Source organism: Athene noctua, chromosome 2, assembly GCF_965140245.1.
Source record: "Athene noctua chromosome 2, bAthNoc1.hap1.1, whole genome shotgun sequence".
In the NCBI taxonomy this organism is placed as follows: Eukaryota; Metazoa; Chordata; class Aves; order Strigiformes; family Strigidae; genus Athene; species Athene noctua.
Genome location: NC_134038.1, coordinates 40,589,354 through 40,612,805, shown reverse-complemented (window position 1 = coordinate 40,612,805; position 23,452 = coordinate 40,589,354). Strand labels below are relative to the sequence as shown.

The following is a 23,452-nucleotide window of genomic DNA, read 5'->3' as shown; positions in this document are numbered from 1 at the left end:
TTTGCAAAGATTCACTTGCATATGCTGATGCTATTGAAAAAGATCAAATACGACTTGAAATGCCAGGTGATATTTATGGATACAACCATTAAAAACATGTAAGCTGCTTGTACTTCATACATAGCAAAACCATAAGAATGTAGAACTAAAAATTGTGTTCTCTGTTGCCTTAGGACATTATATTTGTAAAAAATCAGATAGATCAGAAAGCCTTTTATTCTACCAATAAGTCATTTTAATGTTATAGCAATATAAATGAAAAACCCGTAGTGTAACAATGGACCTGGACAAGTGACTTGCATTTCCCAGCTGCTTACTTTACTCACTAAACCTTATTTTGGGTGAATAGTTTCCATTTTTCCTTTGTGCTCTTGAACAAAGCATTTCTGTAAGACATTTTCAATCAATCTCATACTGAAAATAGGCTAAGGTGTGCTCCCACACTACCTCTTTATATGATGCATAAAGCTGAGTAAAACTCAAGTCTGTGAAACCAGGTGATATAACTGCCCCTTTCTAGCCTTAAAGCTCCATATGTTTATCAGCCTTCGCCATTTAAATTAAACAGTTGCATTTTCCCCTAGAGCTTTTTCAATTAAAAGACAAGTTAATCACAATAAAAATAGGTTGTATAATATGTTGATACATCATAAAAAGGTCAGCAAGCCATGGCTAGAACATGCTGTTCTAGCAACTTTCTCCCACTAGAACATTTTTAGGTAGGCTAAGACCTATGAAAATTAGGATTGCACTGCTGTTATTACAGTACTCCTTCCTAGCAAATTGTTTTCTCTCTCATCTGCCAGTAAAGGGGAAGAGCACTTATTTTTCCTGGTGTGTTCACCTCATTCTCTCTCATTGATGGGTTTCCATAACACTTGTTTAACAGTTAATATTAAGTAGAAATGTTTCTTAGGGTATCTTTGGAAAACTGACTTTTCCAAAATGCAGGGTACAAAACAAGACTGAAATTTTTCACCCAGAGATGAATAGTGAACTGTGCTGGTACTGATTCAACATTACTACATCCACAAAAGGAAACACCAGCTCGAGTACCTGATTTTGCACTGGCTGGAGAAGAGAAAGAAAAGAGTAACTTACATTTACACAAGCCTCAAATTACAGCGATACAGATCAACAAAACTGGGAAATTTTAAAAAATATTACAAATGCTTCTCTGTTTCCTCAAACTTCTCCTACTTCCTCATCTGGAAAAAGGTAAGAGGGAGCATTCAACCATGCAGACAAGATGATGTATGAAGAGCACTGATGGTCTAAGGAGTTGCAGGCAACAGCTGCTTTGTCACCTCTAATCCTTCACGAGTGCTACAGGCTGAAAGTTAACCTCCAAAGGTGCATGTTTGTCCTTGCATTTTAAGACTTCTTCCCTAACATGTTGGATACGAAGTGATTTTAATACATATCATTGCTTTTGAACTAGCTCCTCAGTGGTTTTAGATATAACTTGCACTGAAATCAATAGCGTCTCTATACTCCTGAAGACCTGGACACCATCTATAAAAGACTCCAACAGTGCTTTACTATAAGTAATAGGCAAATCCTAGGTAAAAAGGAAACAGAGAATTTACAGTAGTTCAAACACAGCTCAGCCTTGATCTCTCTGATTTTACAGATTCTTAGGCATACCTTGAATGGTAAGAACTCATAACACCATTAAAACATAATGACTAAGTCAATAAGATGTAGCGATTCAAGCCTCAGGTTAGAGCAACAAATTCATATAATATTTGGTGCAAAATTCCAATTTTAAGTGAAGAATCAGGTGGTGAACAGCATTGGAGGCATATGTACTTGTTTCCTAGCAGATGATTCCCATAAACCTCCATATGGCTTTTTAAATACAGTTCCTAACAATAATGGAAGTTTACAGTTGCTTTACATCTGGCAATAGTGTAGATTTTATTGCCAAGGATGTACTATATTTAAATAGGGATTTCTCAATATTGGTTTATTTTTATGTGTGACTATTATAAGAATCTTTACTCTATGCTGTCAAACCTTTTCAAATGCACAGTCATAAACGACACAGGCAGAGATTGAGAGGTTACTACCCTCTGTGAGGCATAACTACTGACCACATGTCCATTTAAATTCATTGGACTATAAAATAAAATCATGGTGAAGACTTCAATCTATTTCACTTTGTAACTGAAACAGAGTAGGAGAGTATTCATGATCAGTTACTGTATCTCTGCTGGGGAATGCTGATAACCTCCAAGTAAGGGGCAATATTTTAAACCTTTCAAAATAGATTCCTTGTACCCATCTGGTCACTCAGCATGCTTGAACATCAGCATGTGTATGCATCATCTGCTCTTTTCAACGCAAGGCTCCCCTTAAAGCATCCAGTCACACTTTAAATGTATATTTCAATTTCATTTCTCCATTATATATGAATGTTTAGCTATTATTAGTTAAACCTTTAAAGTCCTACCTGTCACTCTCCAGAAAATATTATGGATATGTGCTGCTGCCAGTACTTTCATTCTCTGTGCTTTTCTTGCTGCACTTTAAATTTTTAATTAATAAAATCTAAGCCAGAGAAAACTGACAATACAAGATCTACTTTAATCAATCAGCTATTCACTGTAGTACATTATTGGCAAAGCATCCTCTGGGTCTTTCCAAGAAGTCACAGGACACAACATGAGGAAAGGAAGATGTTACCTAGGCCATTAGCCTTTTTTTTTTTTTTTTTTTTTTCAAATGGGCAACAGAATAGAAAAATAGTGCTACACTGAGGTTCTACAAAAGGTACCAGAGAATGATGCAATGACTCAGTAAGACCATTCATGGAAAGGAAAGCTAATTGCCTCAAGGGAACAGGTTTTTAAAGATAAAAGTAAGGTTTCCTTTTAGCTGAGCTCAAACAAGAAAGGAGTTTCTATCTCCAAATCCAAAGGCTTGAAATACTGTAGATCAGAAACATTAACAGAACATTTCTATATAAATCACTTGACACACTCTTCCTAATTTAAACTTATGTCTTCTGTTCCCTAAGAAATTAGGTGTCCCGCCCTATTCTTTCAAGAGAACTATAAAATACTCAAGTATTAATGAGCAGCAGCTAAAGAATTGCAAAGATCCACTTCCCTTCATCACGGTAGCACTAACCAGGATTTAACACCATAATACACATCCTGTTAAGTGTTACTTTGTGGGGGTTTTTTAGAAACTAAAAAATTTCTCTCTTCCTTAAGACATCCAGGCAAGTAGGTAACAGTTAAGTAAATAAAGTATAAGGCCATCTTTAATCTTACCCATAAGGCAGTTAAACATCAGGGCTAAATTAGTTGTCTAGGCTTCTTTTTTCAGTAAAGCAGTGGGAAAGTTAACAACATAAAGGATGACATGCCATCCTTAGTTTTTTAACATAGTAAAAATTAATCATACTCTGGAAATACTTCTTTTTTTTAACCTGTAAACCAGACCACTAGTATGGACAATATATCTTGTGTCTGTACGGCTACAGTTACGTGAGCTGAATGCCCCTCAGAGAGAATTTATTAAATTGGGAATACCAAAAAAAAGACATTTTTTTCTTCAGGTTTTCTAAGGAAAAAGCAAGGCATTGTCAAAATTCACATTCCCATCTCCAATCCCAAAAAATCACATGATCCTTTATAACAAAATCAAGCCAGGTCTCTGCCATAAGATGATACTGACCACAGCTGTGCTAGTTGGTAGAATGAACCAAGACATGCTGCCAGTCTGGCTTTAGCACTGTCTTAGTTAGCCACAAATAAATCCTCAGTTAGCACTGTTAAGCTACCAAGATATTGAAAAAAACTTGTTCACATTTAACAACAAGTAAACACAGGGAAAGAGGGTCTGGGTCTCCAGGGCTTTGCCCTTCATACGGCAGTTTTCCATGTCAAATTCTATCATTTGGATTTGGTAGCATTTCCCACACATCTCGCACAGATGTAAGAGGAATCTAGTGAGATGAAGCAGTAAGAAATAACTGCTAATTGGTTTTTGCTCTGTGGAATGGGGAAAAATGTTTTTTTAAACTAAAACATGTACAGAAGTTGTGTATTTCAGAAATTAATACAGTGAATGTTTCCAATGATTTTTTTTCCACTTTCTAGAGAACATTACTTCCAATTTTGCTTGCAGCATCATATGTTATTAGAATCAAGCCTTTTTTTCAAAACAGGAGTTATGAGGGAAATACAAGAATACAAATATTTTTCCTGATGCATTTAACTTATATTTTGAGTTTATACTTTCAACTATGAATATTATCTTGAAGAATGTAAATCTTATGACCCCCAAATTATGACACCTGTGTAAATAAATTAACAGCCACAATTTAGTCCAGATTCAATGATATATTGCTAACAGAACAGCTAAAAAACACAGCACAAAATGACTGGATTAAAAAGGTATGAGTGGATTTCAGAGAGGCACTTGTGCTGTCAACATCAGAGTGAACTTCTATCCTTGTTGGTCTTCTGAATGGTTCTTCTAGGAGTCATGTAGGATGCTGATCCAAACCAAGACCTCCATATATGGTCTAATCTATCTGAAAAAAATCCCTTCAAGGTGGAGCCCTGGCCATTTATCCCAAGGGTGAAGGGACCATTGCCATCTGTGACTCAGGAATTTGAATGGTTTACATGTAAGAGACTGTAAAATGTCACTACAGATAGCTCTAAAATATCGATAAAATAATATATATTCTTTCTTGGTTGTTGGGCAAAAGTATGATAAAAAGTTCCCAGCTTCTTCATCTCCTTTATGGCAGGGAGTATCTGTTCCTACACATTCCCTGAGAATTAGTTCAATACATGCACGTTTAAAATATTCCCAAACGCTAGTCCACAAAGCCAATTGTCTTTTTTTGTGTGACTGAGATTACACTGGAGAATCACACTTGAATCTAAATTTCCTATCCTTATTTATGTTGCCATCAAAAGTATAACAAGGAGTAATCTTCCTTTTTCAGTTTATTTCCTTTTTAAAAATAAAATCATCCTTTCATAGTAGGTTTTTTAACATGTTATGTAACTAAGTATAAGGAAGCAACCACTCTGAAGGAACCTGTCTCTTGCAAATAAACATTTATGTTTTTAAATTATCTGTGCAGAATATTTTTGCTAAACCATATAATAATAATTGAAACATACAGGGAAAAAAGGTTGGGTTTTTTTTTTAGAATTATGATTAAAATTATTAAAATTAAAATAATAAAAATTATGCTATTTTGGAAACAAAACTATTATTATGAATAACAGCCAGACTAATTGTCTTGCATTAAATAAAAAAAATTAAAGAACTTAAATTCTATGTTGTTATCTTTTGCGAAATCCATCACTGGGAGTCTAAACTTGTTTCTCTTATGCAATTAAAAGCTTCTAAAGAAGTCACTAAATATTACACAAGGGATGAAGGACACAGCCTTTCCTGACTAATTAAAAATTCACAATGGGTATCCCAGACATTACTAAAGTTTGCTGTCATTTTGCACTTGAGACATTACTGTTGTCTACCATGCAGATTTTGTATTTATTAATCATTTCAGCCATCCTGTTCTCATTCCCAATTTTGAAAATGCATATTTTATAGTATCTTAGTTAAACCTTGTGCTCAGTCTGAGATTGGTGTCTGGTATTCACAGGCAGTGATTCAGACTTCATAGATTAGAATTTTCTTTGCTTAATACATTATAGTTATTATTAAAAAAAATAACATCAAAGTACACAGAAACAAACTGTCTTACCTTTACCAGTTCTGTATAACCAGTTTCCCTTGCTGTCCACCAGGGTTGAGCTTTCAGTCCCTTGACATTGTAGAGGGATCGCTGCCAAACTGATGCAAAGTGACCTCTTTGGTATCCAAGTTCATACCACTTGTACGCCTAAAATATTGCAGTGTCAACAATCAAATTCCCTATCAGCCAATCTCCCACACACAAAAAAAGTAACTCATGCTTTTTTGGTAAGGTAACAGACTATCTCTTTGGATGCTGGGGTTATTCTTCTGATGTAATGTAGTAACAATCACTTAAAGAAAACAAAACAAAAAATCCCAACTAATAATTCCAAAATACATCAGTCAGACAAGGCTGTCCAATCCAACATTTGCAAAAGAGGATAACCTTCTCACAACTATTCACACCAAATATGGGTCAGTACTATCAGTGCTCTCCTTGGACTTGGGATATCCAATTGTTTGTCATCTTGGCAACCTTGCCTTCTCTGTTTCAATTCTCTACCTATGTATTATAGATGACTGCCTTCTGCTGCCAATGGAGATGATGTGATGATGAAAACAGTGCTGACTTTGTGGATCTAAATTGTTACATAATTACCTAAACCATATATGCATTTGAATTTCTTCAAATATTTGTTGCCACACCAGAACTGAGCTGATGCTACTAATTTTTCTTGACCCTTCCCTTTATTTCACATGGTAGAAACATACCGATGCTAATACCAGACCTCTGTTTGCCTTACTCTTCCTTTCCAGAACTTGCTTTACCACTACATAGCAACAAAACAAGGTCCTGCAAAGGAAGAAAATGGGATGCTTGGAAAGAAAAGATCCAGCATGAGTAGCACTGTGATGAACCATACACAGAGAAGGGTACATATAGCTGCCTCCTTCCTGTCTAGCATTGCTGCTATGGCTGCAATATTTTAGACAACACCAAAAAATAAAAAAAAAAAAAAAAAAAAAAAAAAAAGGTATGACAGGACAGCTAAGTAGGGAGATAGGAGGTAAGTCCAAAGCAGAGGGACTGAAGAAGGCAGCAATCACTGCCTCAAACAGAAACCATCCCAAAACGTTTTTACTTGGAGTCATGCACAGAGTCCCTCTCTAGCTACACTGCTTGAAATCTGCACCCTCCCAAGCCTGTTACCTATCCAATTCATCTCCATCTAAGCGTCACTCATCTAAACTTGGGCCATGTTCTCACGCTCCTTCACCCAACCTGATATTTATTCCTATCTCACTCTACATATAACAGCTTATAATTTCACCCTTGTGCTTCCAGTTAATAATACTCCCCCTAGACCTCACCATTAGCTGCCTTCCCTGGCTGTGCCCACCTCCCTGCCAAGTTCTCCTCAAAAAAACAAACCCTCCACTTTTCTTTCCAGCAGGAGTACAGAAAATCTGGTGTGCTGGTTTTGACGGGAATATTAGCACTTCACAGTGCTAGTATCCCAGTGCTAGCATGGGGCTATGTTTTAGACTTGTGCTGGAAACAGTGTTGATAGCACAGCGATGTTTTAGTCACTGCTGATCAGTGCTTACACAGAGTCAAGGCCTTTTCTGCTTCTCATGCCCCCAGCAAGGCTGGGAGTGCACAAGAAGTTGGAAGGGGACACAGCTGGGACAGCTGACCCCAACTGACCAAAGGGATACCCCACGCCATATGATGTCAGGCTCAGCATATAAAGCTGGGGAAGAAGAAGTAAAGGAAGGATGTTTGACACAGTGGTGTTCGTCTTTCCAAGTAGCCATTAAGTGTGATGGAGCCCTGCTTTCCTGGAGATGACTGAACACCTGCCTGACGGTGGGAAGTGGTGAATGAATTCCTGGTTTTGCTTTGCTCGTACATGCGGCTTTTGCTTTACCTAACTGTCTGTATCTCAGCTCAGGAGTTTTCTCACTTTTACTCTTCCGATTCTCTCCCCCATCCCATCAGCAGGGAGTCAGAGAGCAGCTGTGTGGGTCTTAGTTTCTGGCTGGGGTTAAACCACAACATCTGGACAAGATGAACACTGTCCACAGTAGCATTCTGGTATGGTACTTTCCCTGGGTGGCTATTTGTTATTTGGTTTTCAAAGAGAGTAACTTCTTGTATTCTAACTCATGAGCATGACAGTTGTCCATTAATCTGCCCACATTTGACATGAAGGCTAAACCAAAATGGTTATTGAGACAAAATCCACAGTACTAACTCTTAAGCTAAAGAATAATCATTTCATGTATGGGGTCTAATGGAATGTGAAACATACAATCAAATAAACACACCCCTAGGAGAACAGTTCATGACAGCTTATTAGTTAGGTTTACCTTGAAGCCAGTGAACTAGAAAGAAAAGCAAAATTTTTTTTGGTACAAATCAGTCTCGAGAATAGTGTGTGACTTACTAAGACTTAGTCTTATCAGTCAGTCAGTCATGAAATTCTTCATGTAATGGATTATTTCTATAACTTTTCAGATGTCATGTTAGAGATTTTTTTATTTCAGATATAAGGTTAAAAATGACCTTGGGTGGTTTTACTTCCACATTTTTACATAAGTCTCTATACTGTAACCATAGATTATTTTTTGAAAGTCTATAAATTTTCTTCAAGCTTTTAAAAAATGTGGCACTCTGATCTTTATAACCTTCTTAAAGTAGGGAGGAAAGGCCGCAACAGAATGTTGCCTTACAGTATTTATCTGAACTACAGAAAAACAGTGTGGATGAATAGAGTAGCAGCAGACCATATGTAAGCTTTCATCTTATTTGTCTAGAGAAGCTTTTTAAAATTGTGTATGGGTAAAAGAAACAAAAACAAACCTTTGGGTAATACAGAGTATACATTTAAATTTTGATGTTATCTTAGTTAAGTATCTGAAATGAAAGCATTATGATTTATAACGTATGTTCCCCAAGATGTAAGTTGCAATAGCAGTGGGATATCAACAGATCATTCATGGTCACTGCCTGCATTCATTTGCAATGTCTGGAGTTAGCCCAAATGATAAGGGGGATGAATTACTTGTTTCAGCCACTGACTGATAAGTATGAATTGCTGCTCTTTAAGAGCCATCAGCTATAATCACGATATATAATACTGTTAATCCTTATCTATTAGAAGAATTGTCCTATGAGGTTGCTTTTGACAGCATGAAGTAGGGTTAGGTTGCCTAGGTCATCCTTTCCAGTCCTGAGTTTCCATGAGAAACCTTTCTTTTCACATGCAGATCCCGGCAGTGGAAAGACTAAGTAATGACCACTGTACTATTCAGAACAGCTACAACAGTATAGCTTCTTTTTCAGGAAAGTAATTGTTTGTGTCTGAGATGCACTCAGTTTATATATTCTGTGTGAACAGCGCTTTGTTCTGTAATACCTTCCACTGTTCTAATTTATCTTTTTTTTAAGTCAATTTGGCATTTTATCAAATTATAGTTGGAAAGGGCATACTCAACATTGTTTCCCTAACACTTACCAAAACCACATCCATAATTCCTAATTTAGCTCTAATAGATGAATATCTACCTTCAACAAACCTTCAGTGATAGCAATTCCACATGTCCTGTAAATATTGATCTGTTTCCCTGATTAAATCTTGAAGTTCAGCAAGTCTAGCAAGGTCAGTAAGAAAAATTTAGCTTAACAGTGGACTTTCCATTGACAAATTTAAAAGTCTCCCCTACGCCAAGAAGTTCATTTGTCATTGATTAAAACTTTTTCTACAGTAGATTTGACCATTAACTCCATAAATATTAACACATGATTATCCTGCATACTGGGATGATATGCATTAATTACATCTGTGTGGTATCTTTAGTCAAACATTGAGCCTAGAGCATCCCATTACCATAATTTAACGAATATCCCACAAAAGCATACAGGGATTTCCTTTTTATTTTTTTTTTATTGAGAGAAGGACAGACAGAGAGACAGAGTGCATGCAAGCCGGCGTTCTTCGTATGTGTGTGTGTGTGCATGCGTGTGTGTGTATTTACGAACAGAATGAGGCCAATTAATTCTCACTTGTAAATGAACTTTTAAATTCAAGAAACTTCATTGGAAGAATATTTTATTATACTTTCAAGGAAGGCAATCTAACTTAAACCCACAGATATTATTACATTTTAATGGATGTATAAAGTATTGCAATATAAGTTCCATGATTTATAAAGAAAGAAAACCAACCTGATGAACCAGGCTTAAGAAAGATCACTAACATAAGTGCTACTATACTCCACCTGGAGAAATGTTGAGCAACTGGGGCCAAGATACTCAAGAGGGCAGCATACTTTACTGTATTTTAGATATCAATATTTCAGATCTATTACTAGATAACTCATTAAAAAGCAGTTCCACTATGATTTTTTAAATTATTATTTTCACATTTCCCATCCAGGAACCTGAGTAGGGCTTTTTGGCTTGTTTTTTGTTTGTTTTTAAATTCATGCCCATAGTAAAGTTCATTACTAATAACAGTCTACAACAAAAGCCCTTTGCTCCCCTACCATGGCAATAGTGCTAATTCACACATTTAAATTTAGTTTTAACATTAAATTTGCTTTTAAATTAATGAATTGGAAACTTTTATGGTTTTCAGTCACATATGTTTGTTTTTGTTGGGCATGCAACAGATTTGTTGCACAAATCTCTGCTTTTCTGATGTGTTTGCTACTTTAATTATTGAACAAATACTGTCACTCAGCCCACACATTCAGTCCTCTTAAGGTCTTCTTTTATCACATACTCGTTGGTGCTCAAGGTCACTTTAGGGAAGAAGGGAGGTTTACAAAACACTGTTGTATCAGAGCTATGAGAGAACTTCCATACAGTGACACACATGAAATTGTTTTTTTTTAACTCTGGTTAAAGTCTTTGTTATAAGTGGCAGGAGCAGAAAACAGACTCTAAAAACACCTTCACTGAGTTTTTGAAAAAGTTTGGTCCATCAGTTTAAACTGCCTCATGTAAGCTTCAAAAGTTTAGGTTAGTTCTAAAGCAACAGATGCTAAGAGACTGACTCTTGTCACACCAATGGCAGGTTTTTTGCTCTTGCTTATCTTGACCTCTACGTACATATGGTGGATTGTTATTGCAATAGGACTACTCATGTTTTCAACACTGAGCCCATGCTTAAAAGTTTTTTTGGATTCTGCAGTCCATCAGAGGTTTAGGCTTTAAAGCAAGAACATGTTAAATGTGTACCTCTTTGTCTCCCATTCTCTGCAAGGCATCACCCAGATGAAAATAAAAGCGTCCGTCATTTGTGCCAGGGTCACCAGATTCTAGTCCTTCCTAAAAAACAGGAAAAAAAAAAAAAAAAAAAAGGAAAGGAAAAACGATAAGAGAAGCTTCAACAGTACTTCTAAAAGAGTTCATTTGATTGCTGTAAATAGGCTGCCAATTCTATGCAAGAGACAGGTTATGAAATTGGCTATCAAATATAACCACTATAGTCCTCTGGAACTCAGGTTGAATGAATACCTCAGTAAAAAAAATTGGGAAATGTTACCAGTTTTCCAAATGCCATGTTCTCTCCCCTCAGTCCCTCCAAAACAGAAGTGTATTCAGAGATGGATACTTGCCTCTGACTCTATATATACATATACAGAAGCATTTCAGTAAACTGGATGAAGGTTTTATTTTGTGGCGTTTCTTCCCAAACCCTCAGAAGTATATGCAAGCCCTCTGGATTTTTCCAAGAACCTTAAGTTTGAAGCATACTGCCAAACTCAAAGCAGTTTGAGACTCATAGTTATGTACTTAGAGTTAACCACTAATAAAACAAATACTTGATGTTTAAGAATTGATGACTCGCAATGTAGAAGCTTGTTCCAGATCACAGGCAGTGATATAGCAATATAACTTCAACATATAGCTTAAACTGTGATTTGTGATTAGTATGCTTCTACCTCAACATGTTTTATACATTGCAATTTTATTTTTTACAGGTAAAATATTTACTGAAAGTGAGAAAAGAAAAATACCTTTAGATAGGGTATGCTCTCCGCTATCTTGTTTTCTGCCTTCAAGATGAAGCCATAATGTACTTTGGCAAAGCCATCATTTGGAGCCAGGCTTAGAACCTGTTTGAAAGCAAATAAATTAAATACTCATGAATGGATCTCTGCTAATTAACAAACCTGTGCACATATTACTATTTAGTGATGCAATGCCATTTTCTTTCATCGCTGACTCTCAGATAAATTAATGGCTTGGCTGTACTTTCTTTTCCATATTCACTTCTGTGCTTCTCCACAAAAATCTATTGCAAGTCAAACTTAAAAGTCTCAGAAGTAGAATTATTCCAACCAGAATCTCTGAATTGCTGTATTTTTCAGTTGTCTGCCTTTCTCCACCCTCTCTCTAGAGTTACAGTATGCTACATTACAGAATTAACCCCATTTATTATCACTTAAGTTTTCCCAGGTTTGACTAATCTGAGGGAAAGTAGCTGCACTTGAAAAAGCCTACAGGAAGCATAGGATAGAAATATACCTGAAATAGTTTAAAATTAGATAGGTTTATACTGGTGGAAAACAAGTCTTGGCATGAGAAAACATATTACACTCCAAAGCACAGTGAATACAATTGAGAAAGACGCTGTAAGATGAAGCCTGCATCACAGAACAGGACTGTGCAGATGCTGGAAACACAAAGGGCCTTCTCAGCACTGCGGTGATCTGGAGCATTCTCTGGAAGAGCTTACACTTGCTTGGCCAAGAGAAAGCTATCAGATGGTAATGCAAGGTCTAATGCAGTAGTGATTCGATGTGCTTTCACACCAGAAGGTGATGGATAAATAATTCTTCTACAGTTGTGTGCTGGTCTCTTTGACCAAGACCTAGCATGCTGAATTAAGCTAAAAGATGATGTATCCTCTACAAGATTCAAATAATGTCCAAGTTATAACCTGACTTAGTGTTGCAGGAAAGGAAAACCTACAGGCAAATATCTAGAGATGGATATTTCAGGGGACTGTGCAAGAGAAAAATTTGTGAGTACAGAGACAGCTGTAGGAAAGGATCAGTTTATTGGGGAGTCTTTCAGGGAAAGGAGGTGTGAAGCTGGCTGGCCTGAGTTCTGAAACATATACCCAACATTACTGAGATAATTTAAGTGCATTTGGTCTGCCTCAGCCAAAGGGAGAATTAGAGAATGTCTTGATCTACTTTCTACTCCATGTTTCTATGATGCATATATTCAATATCATTTGTAGCTCTATGTGGTATTAATTACATGGTGAAGTTAATTTGTTGTTACACCTCCTCTCTCCTTAAAATAAGGGTGAACAGTCTTATCAGGACAGATCCTCAGATCCACAAGAGCCTGTCAGTCAGCGGAACTGCAGAGGCTGATACCTGCTGAATACTGAATTTAGCACAGCCATTAAATACAAAACAACAGATGAGCAATTTGTCTTGCCTAAAGCCATTTTTGAAGCTACTAAACTTATGCCATGGATAAAATGTCTGCATACATTATAGCCATTTTCCTCTGCCTTTTCCAGTCACTGTCTAAGCTAATTTTTCAATCAATTTAATTACAAGCAAACCCATAACAAGATCTCTGGGCCAATTTCTCTGCTTTCTCAAACCTTATTACATTCAAACTACATCCAAGCAAAACTAAAATCAGTGCGATGTGCATATAAAATGTTGTGGGTTAAAAACAGCAGCATTTTATTCATTTTTGCAGACAAGCTACTATGAAGGAACAATCAATTTATCAATCTATCTGAAGTCCATAATATGACAAATTATTAGCAAAAAGTGAACCCCGCAAGTCATAGTAAGGACGAGCTTGATCCATACTATAAGAATATGTTACCACCTTATGCATCTTATACATTTTGAGTACGGAATTCTGCGTATAATTATTTTGATCCATGAACCTGTATCTGCAGGGTGAAATAAATGACTGACAGAAATACTTATTAGCCATATAATTTCGTTACAGTTCCTTTAACTATAGGATAAAGCTATCTGATTAATTAAGACAGAATAGAATTTTCTGTATTACGGTTCATTTAAACTATGCCGAGTTGCATTAAGGCATGATCTACATTCAGAGCCCCTGAAGAGGAGCGAAGAGATACAATCAGCAGAAATTACACTGGAAGTATTTAATGTAAATTGTATTACTCTGTTGCTGTTGCTGCATGCAATATTAATTATGTTTAGAAATAAGTTTTACTAAACTGCTCATCGCCCATTAAATATTAATCATGAATATAGAAATTAACCTCTGGGGCTATCAATGGCTAATTAGCCAGGGCAGAGTACTGTGTTAATGTGGATATTTTGCTTTTGGTACCTGAGATAGCTCAATCAGAGCTGGCTTATGCGTGTCTGTATAATGCTGCACTGAGCTATGCAGACATGCCTCAGCATGGCAGGCAGAAAAAGTGCTATTAGCAGCGTAACTGATCTTAGAAAGTTCTCTTCCACTGTATTTTATTGTAATCTGTAGACCTTTGAAAATAAAAATAGCTCTAAATTCTACTAGGACTACTTTTAACAATATGTTTTCTTTGAAAATAAAAATAGCTATGAGTTCTACTAGGACTACTTTTAACATTATGATTCTGTGTCCCTAAGTGCAATGTTCAAAGAAAATGCTTCAATATTAGAGGCAAAACTGAAATCCTCTCCAGTTGACACCATTTTCCATCTGTAGTCCAGCATAAATTCTGGCAAATGTGTACTAGAAAAGCGTATTTTGTGTTAGTTAGATTATACCACACTACAGCTGTTAAGTACAAAACTCTCTTGATCTGAAGTTCAGTGTTTATACACATCACTTCTGTAGCTAAAAGAAGGAACATAGCGTATTTAAGACTTTTAAAATAAAAATGTGACTATAACACTTCAACAGCTCCAAAAGACATAACAGATTTGTAATGGAAAACAAGAATTGAATGGAAAATAAGTAAACTAAATGTAAAGCAGGAAGTTTTCATTCACTAGGATTCCTTGGGCATCTATTCAATTCCTTGGAAATGATGCAAGGTAGAGTTGGTCTGGTCTGAAATGGCACATGCTGTAATCCCAATGTAGGGGACAGTGCCTGTGAAGGGTCCAGCTGGTTGCATGTCTTCACCCCATGCTTAAAACAGACTAATAACATGGAATCAAGATCAAATGTTACAGCAGGAAGCAAGAATCTAGCAGATGGCCAAGAAATGGAAAATATGGAGTCTAGACTCTTCTGCACAGAAAAATTGTTCAACTACTTGGGAAATGCCCAAGGAACACAAACACAAAAAGTTAGACAACCACAAAAAAAAAAAGAATGGGACCGAAGAGGAATCAGCAAAAAGCTGAGCCTTTAGTCGAACAAGGGGTACGTTCTCTTGAGGATGCATCCTGAGGTCTGCTCTCTTTTCCTAGATGTCCATGCCTTCTGCATTAAAAAGCACTGAATAAAATGTATGAACATCCTTACAGTGAGAATTGGAATCCAGGATTCATAAATATTGGAGGCATCTACTGTGTAGCACTGAATTCATGCTCTTGTCTGTGCTCTTATGTTTTTCTATCAAATCACTAATTTGTCCTACACTAGTGAGAAGGACTTATTCATGCTACAGAAGTTTTCCAGGCTTTTCAAAAAACATGGGAAGAGGAAGATGTCTCCTGGAGGTCCCCTGAACCACTCTTCACAGCTTGCCCTTCTATATCTATGCACAGAACCTGAGCACCTATGGTAGGAGCTCCAAACCATATGCCAATCACCTTTTAAATGTGCATTGCACAGCTGAGCAAAGCACTCAAGAGCAGACCATATGGCCCCTAAGCAATGTGCCCCAAATCACGTAAGAAACCTTCAGTATAACCAAGATTAAAAGCAGGTACACATGAACTTCCCCCTGTTTCTTTGGCTATATTTCCTTTCTTAAAATTCTTCATAAAATTTTTTCCTTAATTAAAACAATGAAAAAAAAAATTACATTACTGTGTTGGAATTCATCCTGAATATAGAAACTCATGTGATTTTTAAAAATAATAAATTCAATTCCTTTTGAGACGTATTTATTTGTTGCTCTTTTACAAGGACAGCACATCACTATGATCTATTCTATTTCAGTGGTTAGTGAACCTCAAACCAGAGTAATTACACTGGATAAAGTCTATGGATGCATGGAAAACAATATATTAAAAGCAGACCAGTTCTTCTTTTGCATATTTGTTCTTAATCAGAGCAGTATACATTTCTTCTGCAGTATATCAAACTCATTATCAAAGTAATTATACTGCAAACTCATAGCCTTCTTCCATTTATAAAACATCCTGTGATTATTGATAATGAGAAATTCTAACAACTGTATTGTCTGCAGCAAAATACTGAAAAATTACAAGGGAAAATCTTGCCCAAAATGAATACATTTGTTTTTTTCAAGTTCCTTGCAGCTTGAGAAGCAGGTTCAGTTAATATATTCTATCTTTAAAAACTGATGTTTCCAATTCTCTGTGAAATTTTGACAGCAGGCCAAAAAATACTAAACAAAAGTGTTTTATGGAAGGATCTACAAAGATGTCAAAGTAGCAAAGCAAACATTATTCTGGCAACATTCGAGACTACCAGAGGAGCTTGAGGAAAAAAAAAAAAAAAGTATTATCAGGGTTTGGCTCCTGCTTCCAACCATACAGTTGAATGCCCTCCTCTTTAAGAAACCACCTGAGACAAGAATCCCCTCAGACTCTTAGATGTGGGGGATGGAAAACTGGGCCTTTATTCTCAGGAGGTGGTACTATTCACGCTGGCTCATCTTCAGGCTACTAACCAGCCAATTACCATACTACGCCTGTACTAAACAAGCTCTGCAGCAAGTGTGCCAATATCAACAAGATCATCTCTGATCAAGTGCTGACAGCTTGTGCTCTACCAGTGATGTCAAGCTCTGCATCTGTCAGAGTTTCCAGATGTTAACAGGGTTTCTAGATCAGAGGAGCAGAGTGGTCCTTCCTGGCAGTAAAGTCACCCCAGTCTGATAATGACAGTATAAGATAGGAATATAAATCCACACAACATGTGTCATGAAAGAAAAAAAAAAAATAAAAATTGAGGCTGCCTGCAAAAATCATGCAAAACCAAAGGTTAAATAGCTGTGTAAGTACTGAACTACTTCATCATATGGTTAGAGATGGTGTTCGTGTAAAAAAACAGGCTTAATTCTGCTTTCTATGTATTGCAGATAAGATTTTTTTTTTTTTAAATAATATACATTACTTCTATATTTGTTGTCAATATATTCCAAACTAAGCTACCACAAGGTATAAGAAATCAAATATTATTAGGCATATGAGGAATATCTGCATTTCTCTGTCTCTGAAGAAAAATATTTAGCATGGAAGTATCTGGAAATTATCTTCTGATTTTAATTCAGGTTAAGAACTGCACTAGAAAAAAAATCTTATCTATATTAACCCTTCAAAACCTGACATGCAAAATGTTTAACAACTAAAAAAGTTAAAAGCTAGCAATCTTTCAAAGAAACATATGAATGCAAATAATACTTTTCCTTGGCCGGAATGGAAACTCACCTCTTCATATACTTTCTTGGCATTGCTGTTATCTCCTATCAAGAGGTAACCAACACCAAGGTCATTCTTGAATGAAGTATCACTGGGAAAGAGCTGAACTAATTTCTGCAGAGTAAGCAGGGAACCCCTCATGCGACCTAATTTGATTGAACAAGACTGAATTACAACTACAGATATGAGTAACAGTAGTAAGATGCTTACATAGTATCTAAGATAACAGAAGTCAGAGCCAGGTGTTCCACTTTCACTAACAGTGAAGAAGCAGAACTTGAAAAAACAACAACTTGTGCAGATAGGAGTATATTCAGCTGCTTGGTTGTCACCGGGTGTAGCCCTACAAGGTATATTTCAGGAAATCACTGCGAATGCCTATTGTGCAGTGTTATGGTAGCCTCTAGTGGAGAACCTTTCACAGTGTAGCAGTAACAACATTTAAGCTTCGGCTGCTCTTTCATACACAGATGTCAAAGTGCTCGACGATAACAGGTAAACATATCAAAATAAACCTAGTCTTAATTAAGTAATCAAATGCATTTCTAGTGTTAAGCAATAGTTCTACTATATTTCCATTATTAAATTAATCATGCTTTTCATGCTTAAAATTAAGTACATTCCTCGGCCTGCTAGATTAGGTCTTCCTGAGGAACAGCAAGATCAAAACAAGTTGATATTAAAATTCAACCCATGGGAACAGAACTCTTCTCCACCAAAGCTGACTGTGCCTCATATTCTAATCAGCACTTCTCGTACATCACAGACTTGAAATCTAAACTTTCAGATGTTTTCCCTAAACTAAATTCCATTTTTCTCTATGTTTACTGAAAGTTTACTCTGGGTATATTTACTCAGCATATGTCATTAATTTCCTCATGACTTCCCTCAGCTTCAGTAGAAAAGGACATTTTCTTCTTTCTGTGTCAATAAAATTTTTTTACCACCTCCCATCATGCCTTCTCATAGCACATAGTGTGCTGTTGTCTACAGGCACCACTATCATCCAAGCAATTATACACACTAGTTACCTATAAATATTTTAAAGAATTTTAAAATATTTTTCATAAGCTTTTAAGAGATTAGGAACACAAGTCCTACCAAACAGTCAATGGAATTGGCACTTTTAAGTCCTTGCTGATCTTTTGAAAGTCTTGCTCACACAGCTTCCATAATTTTTACACCATCCTCAAATCTTACCAAGAAACTGCTGCCTGTCTGCTTCTCGTTTCAAGCTCAGTTTTATCAGATCTGAAGGGACATTTGGCAGACTAACCACCTCATCATAGGTGGTGATAGCTTTTTGCAGCATCTCATTACTTCTCATTTTCTCAGCTAAATCATCTTCAGACTAGAAAGAATCACAAAACCATTATTCGAACACATAATAATCCATTAGTCTTAAAACCAACTTTGTTTTCCTAAAAGGCAAATTATGTAACTGTCAGAATATGTGAATAATTTTAGAATTATTTTTATATAATTTTGGCATAAAAATGGAAAACTTATTTGGTTGTGCTTCATGGTAAAGCAGATTAGAATTACTGTTAATTCTGGTTTCCTGCAAACTGTTTGAAAGCATAAGTAAGAAAAAAATTACACCTAAAACATGCATGAACACAGACTTTTGGTTAACATTTGCAGAAGTCCTAATTTCTGCTTTTGAAAGTAAATGAAGCAATCTCATTTAATAATATGGAAGAAACTTAAATTGCCTACGGTTTATTTGTATACTAAGCTTCACACTGGCAGCAATACACAGATCAAAGCACACCAACAAACATTTTCATATATTCTGAAACAAATTTATTTACACTCTTTCTTAGAAAACTAATTAGGTATCGGCTTAACTCTTGCATATGTTGATAGAATATCTACCCCACAACTCTTTCAGAACTTAAATTTGTGCATTAAGTTCGGGAGCAGACCAAAGGATGTATGAGATCTCTACTGCGTAATTACAGCTTCATGAAGCTAATGGAAGCTATGACTGATTTCACTTGTAGTATGGCATTTTCATAATTTGTTTCCACAGCTGAAAAAAATATGACTGTATCTCAAATGCTGAATTTTTAAAGCATTATTTTGAATTCCCAAATACTTCTATTTTTATTGGCTTATGGTCTTTCTTAAGTCAATTAGCAGAGCAAGGCATAGATGCATCGCAAGCACTGCAGGTACAGAAGCTCCTACTGGTCTATCTAAATTCACTGTTGCTTCAATCATACACATTAAATGAAACAGCTTCAACTGTGTTAGCTGTGTATGCTGCAGTAAGTGTCTGGAATCTTTTTGTACTTCTTTCCTTTTCTTTTTTCCCTTGAGCTACTTTGAAATTAAGTATGGGAAATACCAAAATATATGGTTACTCAGACAAACAGCTGATCAGCTGGTTTTCAGAGATCACTTCAGAAATCAGTTTTAAGCAATAATTTGTTTTTTTCTGAGGTACATTCACTAGGAAATTTGCTTTTACTTTTTTTGAGGGAATTGTACAGCAAAGAATAGTAAAAGATACATGAGGAAGAGGCAAAAATTGTCAGCATAAAATCTGCATAAATTCACCGATATAGACACTATAAATCAAATAAGGAGGTTTAAGACTTACCTACTGCTCTTTTCAGCTTTAAAGACATTAACAATCTCTATAGAACATTTTTAATCTGACTTAAATGTAGGTCCAGAAATCATACCAGAAATTGCTCAAATTTCTAAAAAACACTTTCATGATGACATCTTTTGTAGAATTTTGGGTAAACCAGTTGCCTTTAAAGCTATTAAAAGATCCAGAAAAATGAATACTCATGTCTTATTAGGAACTGAATCTACAAAAGTAGCATGTAATGGTTCACAGAAATGGAAAAGTACGCTCTTGTGGTGAATTCCTGGCCTTTATCCTTACCCTTCTCTGCAGTTTAGTGAGTGACAATGGATAGCAAATTTGAATGCGTTGGGTTGGGATAAATATCCACTTAAAAGTAACACTGTGTTACAATGTAAATCTTAGAAATAATCCATCTGTTAAATTGATTTACCAGCTGCGGCAAGCTAACAGCTAAGTTTTGCCTGTTGTACCTGCACTGGGACGGTAGTTGTGATATATCTCTTACTGTTCATCTGACAGTTTTCAGGAGATCTACAGGCTGTATCTTATTTTTGTGTTATTTACAATACTTCCCACTAGACTGAAGTTAGACAAAAGCTCCCAAAGCAGTTGGGGAAGGATAGAGGACTGAAACAGATATGACAGATCACATAATTCTCTTTTTTCCCTAGGAAACATCCATAAAATTATAAATGAAGTCTGACTGAGGTTTAGAACTTTATTGTTAAAAACAAGTTTATCTTGTGTTTTTTAACATTTATGGCTTGTTTTAGTACCTGTGCTTTCCCGTATCTTGCACGAGGACTCTGTGGATATTGATTCACTAATGCTTCAAAGGCCCTTAGAGCTTCTTCAACATTTCCCTGGGAAGTAGAGAAATTTATCAGCAATTCTATCTAATAAAAATGCTGAACGATGCATGACCTAATAACACGTTAGTTTTCCCAATTAAAAAGCAAAAATAAACCAAAAAAATGCAGACTGAACCAGTTTTCATGCATATTTTTGTTGGGGTTGCCTGCTTATTTAAGAGAAATTTTTTGTCATTATTTATGAAACAATATTATCTGCCTTCCATGTTTAAAATGAATAGCTTTGATTTTATTTTTCTCACTTTCCCTTTGTTGACTGGAAAGAATGCTGAGATGACAATAACCTGTCTATATAAAAATGCAAAGAGTCTATTCCTAATAATAAGGCCAAACTGAACAAAACAGCGAACAGAAAGGAAGTTCTAGACACACATGAACATTTCCTCTCTTCATACCTCACACGAATAGTATCGTAACTATGGTTCTTCCATGGGAAATACTATAGACTCATCCATAGTTTATGGCTGTTTCCTCCACATGTTTTGCATTAATGATGTCCCTCAGGACACCTCACATGTGCTCTGTGTCTCCTCCCCGTCATACAAAGTCTGAATGTAACAATGGTATTCTCATGCTTGATGCTGACTAGCAAGTAAGGACGGAAGCTGAGAAGAACCAGCTGCACTGTTAAAACTTGAGCTAAGCACTGCTTGGCAAAATTTGGCATCAAACCTTCCTGCCACTTCCAACTCTTACAGCTTTTAAATATGACTGGACTATTATGTACAACTGTCTTGCTATTTTCAAATATTACATGTGTCTGATTTATTAGTAAATTTATCCTGTTTCCTACAAGACAAGCATGATTGTCTGCAACTCACCAAGAGACACAGGCAGGAAAAGAGTGTCAGCCAACTGACCAAATGACTACTACAAAGATTTACACCTAATCCTTATGAAGCATATGAACACTTACTGAGAGATCCATATTAACACACTTACATGATTTAAGTTCTCTGATAATAGTTGACTTCAGTACTCAAACAGACAACAGTGATAGGACAGAACTAACCCTGTTTCATGTGATTAATTTAAGCAGGTTTTTGATGATAGGAAGTCAACAGTTAAGCTGAATATTTTCAAGGTTAAAGGTGAGCAAACACACATGAACAGACATACACTTATGACTTTAAAAAATTTAAGATAAACTATCCATCAGAAATGAAACTTGAAGGACAAACATGTACTGAATATTTAATTTTAAAAAGTTAATTTCACAAGAAGTAATATAAAAGTACTTCTCCCTTTCTCTAAGTTAATTTTTATTTTATTCATTTTTGTTCACTGCCTACAGTCCTGAGTCAAACATTCAAAACTTACTTTTTTACGTAGTTTTTCTGCAGCATCTAGTTCAGCTTTAATGGTCTTATCAAACTTGTTTAAGAGCTTTGGCTTCTTCTTCTTTTTAACTAGAAGAGATTTAAAAACTCACAGTTCATTACTTTCGTATTTCACAGCAATTGCTAGTTAAAGGTTACTCCAAACAACTAGTACTGTGCTGGTAAAGTGCATGATTTTCAAATAAGGCAGTTTCAAAATACACTGAAAAGAAATTGATTTCTTACTTATTACAGTCACAAAATCCTGTATGAAAAAGCAATTTTCAGTCATTCATACCAAATAACTTTGTAGTCAAGTTTTTGATACAGCATTTTTCATTTCATATAGTCAAGGATATTCTTTGTTCCAAATGGTTCAATTGACATGGAAGAACAAAGAGAACTGTTATTCTTCCATATTTATATGGTATTATGAAAAATATCATTACGAGGAACTTGTTAGTAATTTCTAAAGTTGTGCCTATCTATGTCTAAGTCTTTGCCAAAGGCAACTAAAATAGTTGACAGAAATCATAGTTACTCAGGATAGAAGGGACTCAAAGTCATGTAGTACAACTTGCTGCTGAGAACAGGTTCAATGCTGAAATGTCTGATTAAGACCACTTTAAGTTATGAAGTTTCCACGGCTTAGCAAGCTGTCACACTTGGAGCAGAGCAGCAGCAATAGGTAGCAAACCAGACTTGAAGTAAATTGTGTAGAGTAAATTGCATTTGAAGCAAAGTTAAGTAAACTGTATCAATTCAAACAGCTATTTACTTCATAGCAGTTCACTCCTAAACAACGTCTATTTGGTTGCACTAAGTATAGTAGATATGAAAAAAACGCGAATACACTACAGAAGGATATGACAGCAGGTAACTGCTTTCCTCCACATTTGCTACAGCTAAACTTTGCTTTTGTACTTCATTAGAAAAAAAAAAACCCAACCTTTTCTGACTCAAGTAAGGGAAATATATTTTGGCTGATACAAGTAACTACTAGTTATGCATATCTGTTAATTATTAGCATATATTTTTGCTTAAATTACATATTACTGTTTCTTCTCCTCTATAGACATAAAGTCATTAAGAGCATGAAAAGAAGTATAATGATTATCTCCTTCACAGAAGTTTAAACAGGGAATGCTGTAACCGGTATGTTTAAAGCTAAACCCAAACACCATACAGCTTAACATGACAAGACTGATGCAATGCTGTAGCAAGTATTTTGGATAACAAGGTATTGTAATTAGCCATGGTTTATTCTGCTTCCTAAGTCCTCAGGTGCACTGTTCAGGAATGACAAGAGCCATCATATGCTACTGGAAGTTGTGCTCATGATTCATTAAATGATACTTTCTCTCTGAGACTCTGATTCTATACAGAGCTTTAGACAG

General features: G+C 35.9%; 1 protein-coding gene across 7 annotated transcripts in view; it reads right to left on the bottom strand.

The window, feature by feature from the left end:
* Positions 1-23,452, bottom strand: part of ASPH (aspartate beta-hydroxylase) — a 117,443-nt gene that overhangs the window by 19,640 nt on the left and 74,351 nt on the right. For 6 of the 7 annotated variants that reach the window (XM_074898903.1, XM_074898905.1, XM_074898902.1 and 3 more), the window contains 7 exons: positions 22,057-22,145; positions 20,641-20,727; positions 18,460-18,610; positions 17,269-17,405; positions 11,710-11,808; positions 10,928-11,017; positions 5,747-5,884 (listed from right to left, as the gene is read on the bottom strand). In XM_074898903.1, coding sequence (XP_074755004.1) covers positions 5,747-5,884; positions 10,928-11,017; positions 11,710-11,808; positions 17,269-17,405; positions 18,460-18,610; positions 20,641-20,727; positions 22,057-22,145 — 791 coding nt within the window. The remainder of the gene's footprint in view (positions 1-5,746; positions 5,885-10,927; positions 11,018-11,709; positions 11,809-17,268; positions 17,406-18,459; positions 18,611-20,640; positions 20,728-22,056; positions 22,146-23,452) is intronic. The other variant, XM_074898908.1, reaches the window with a different exon arrangement.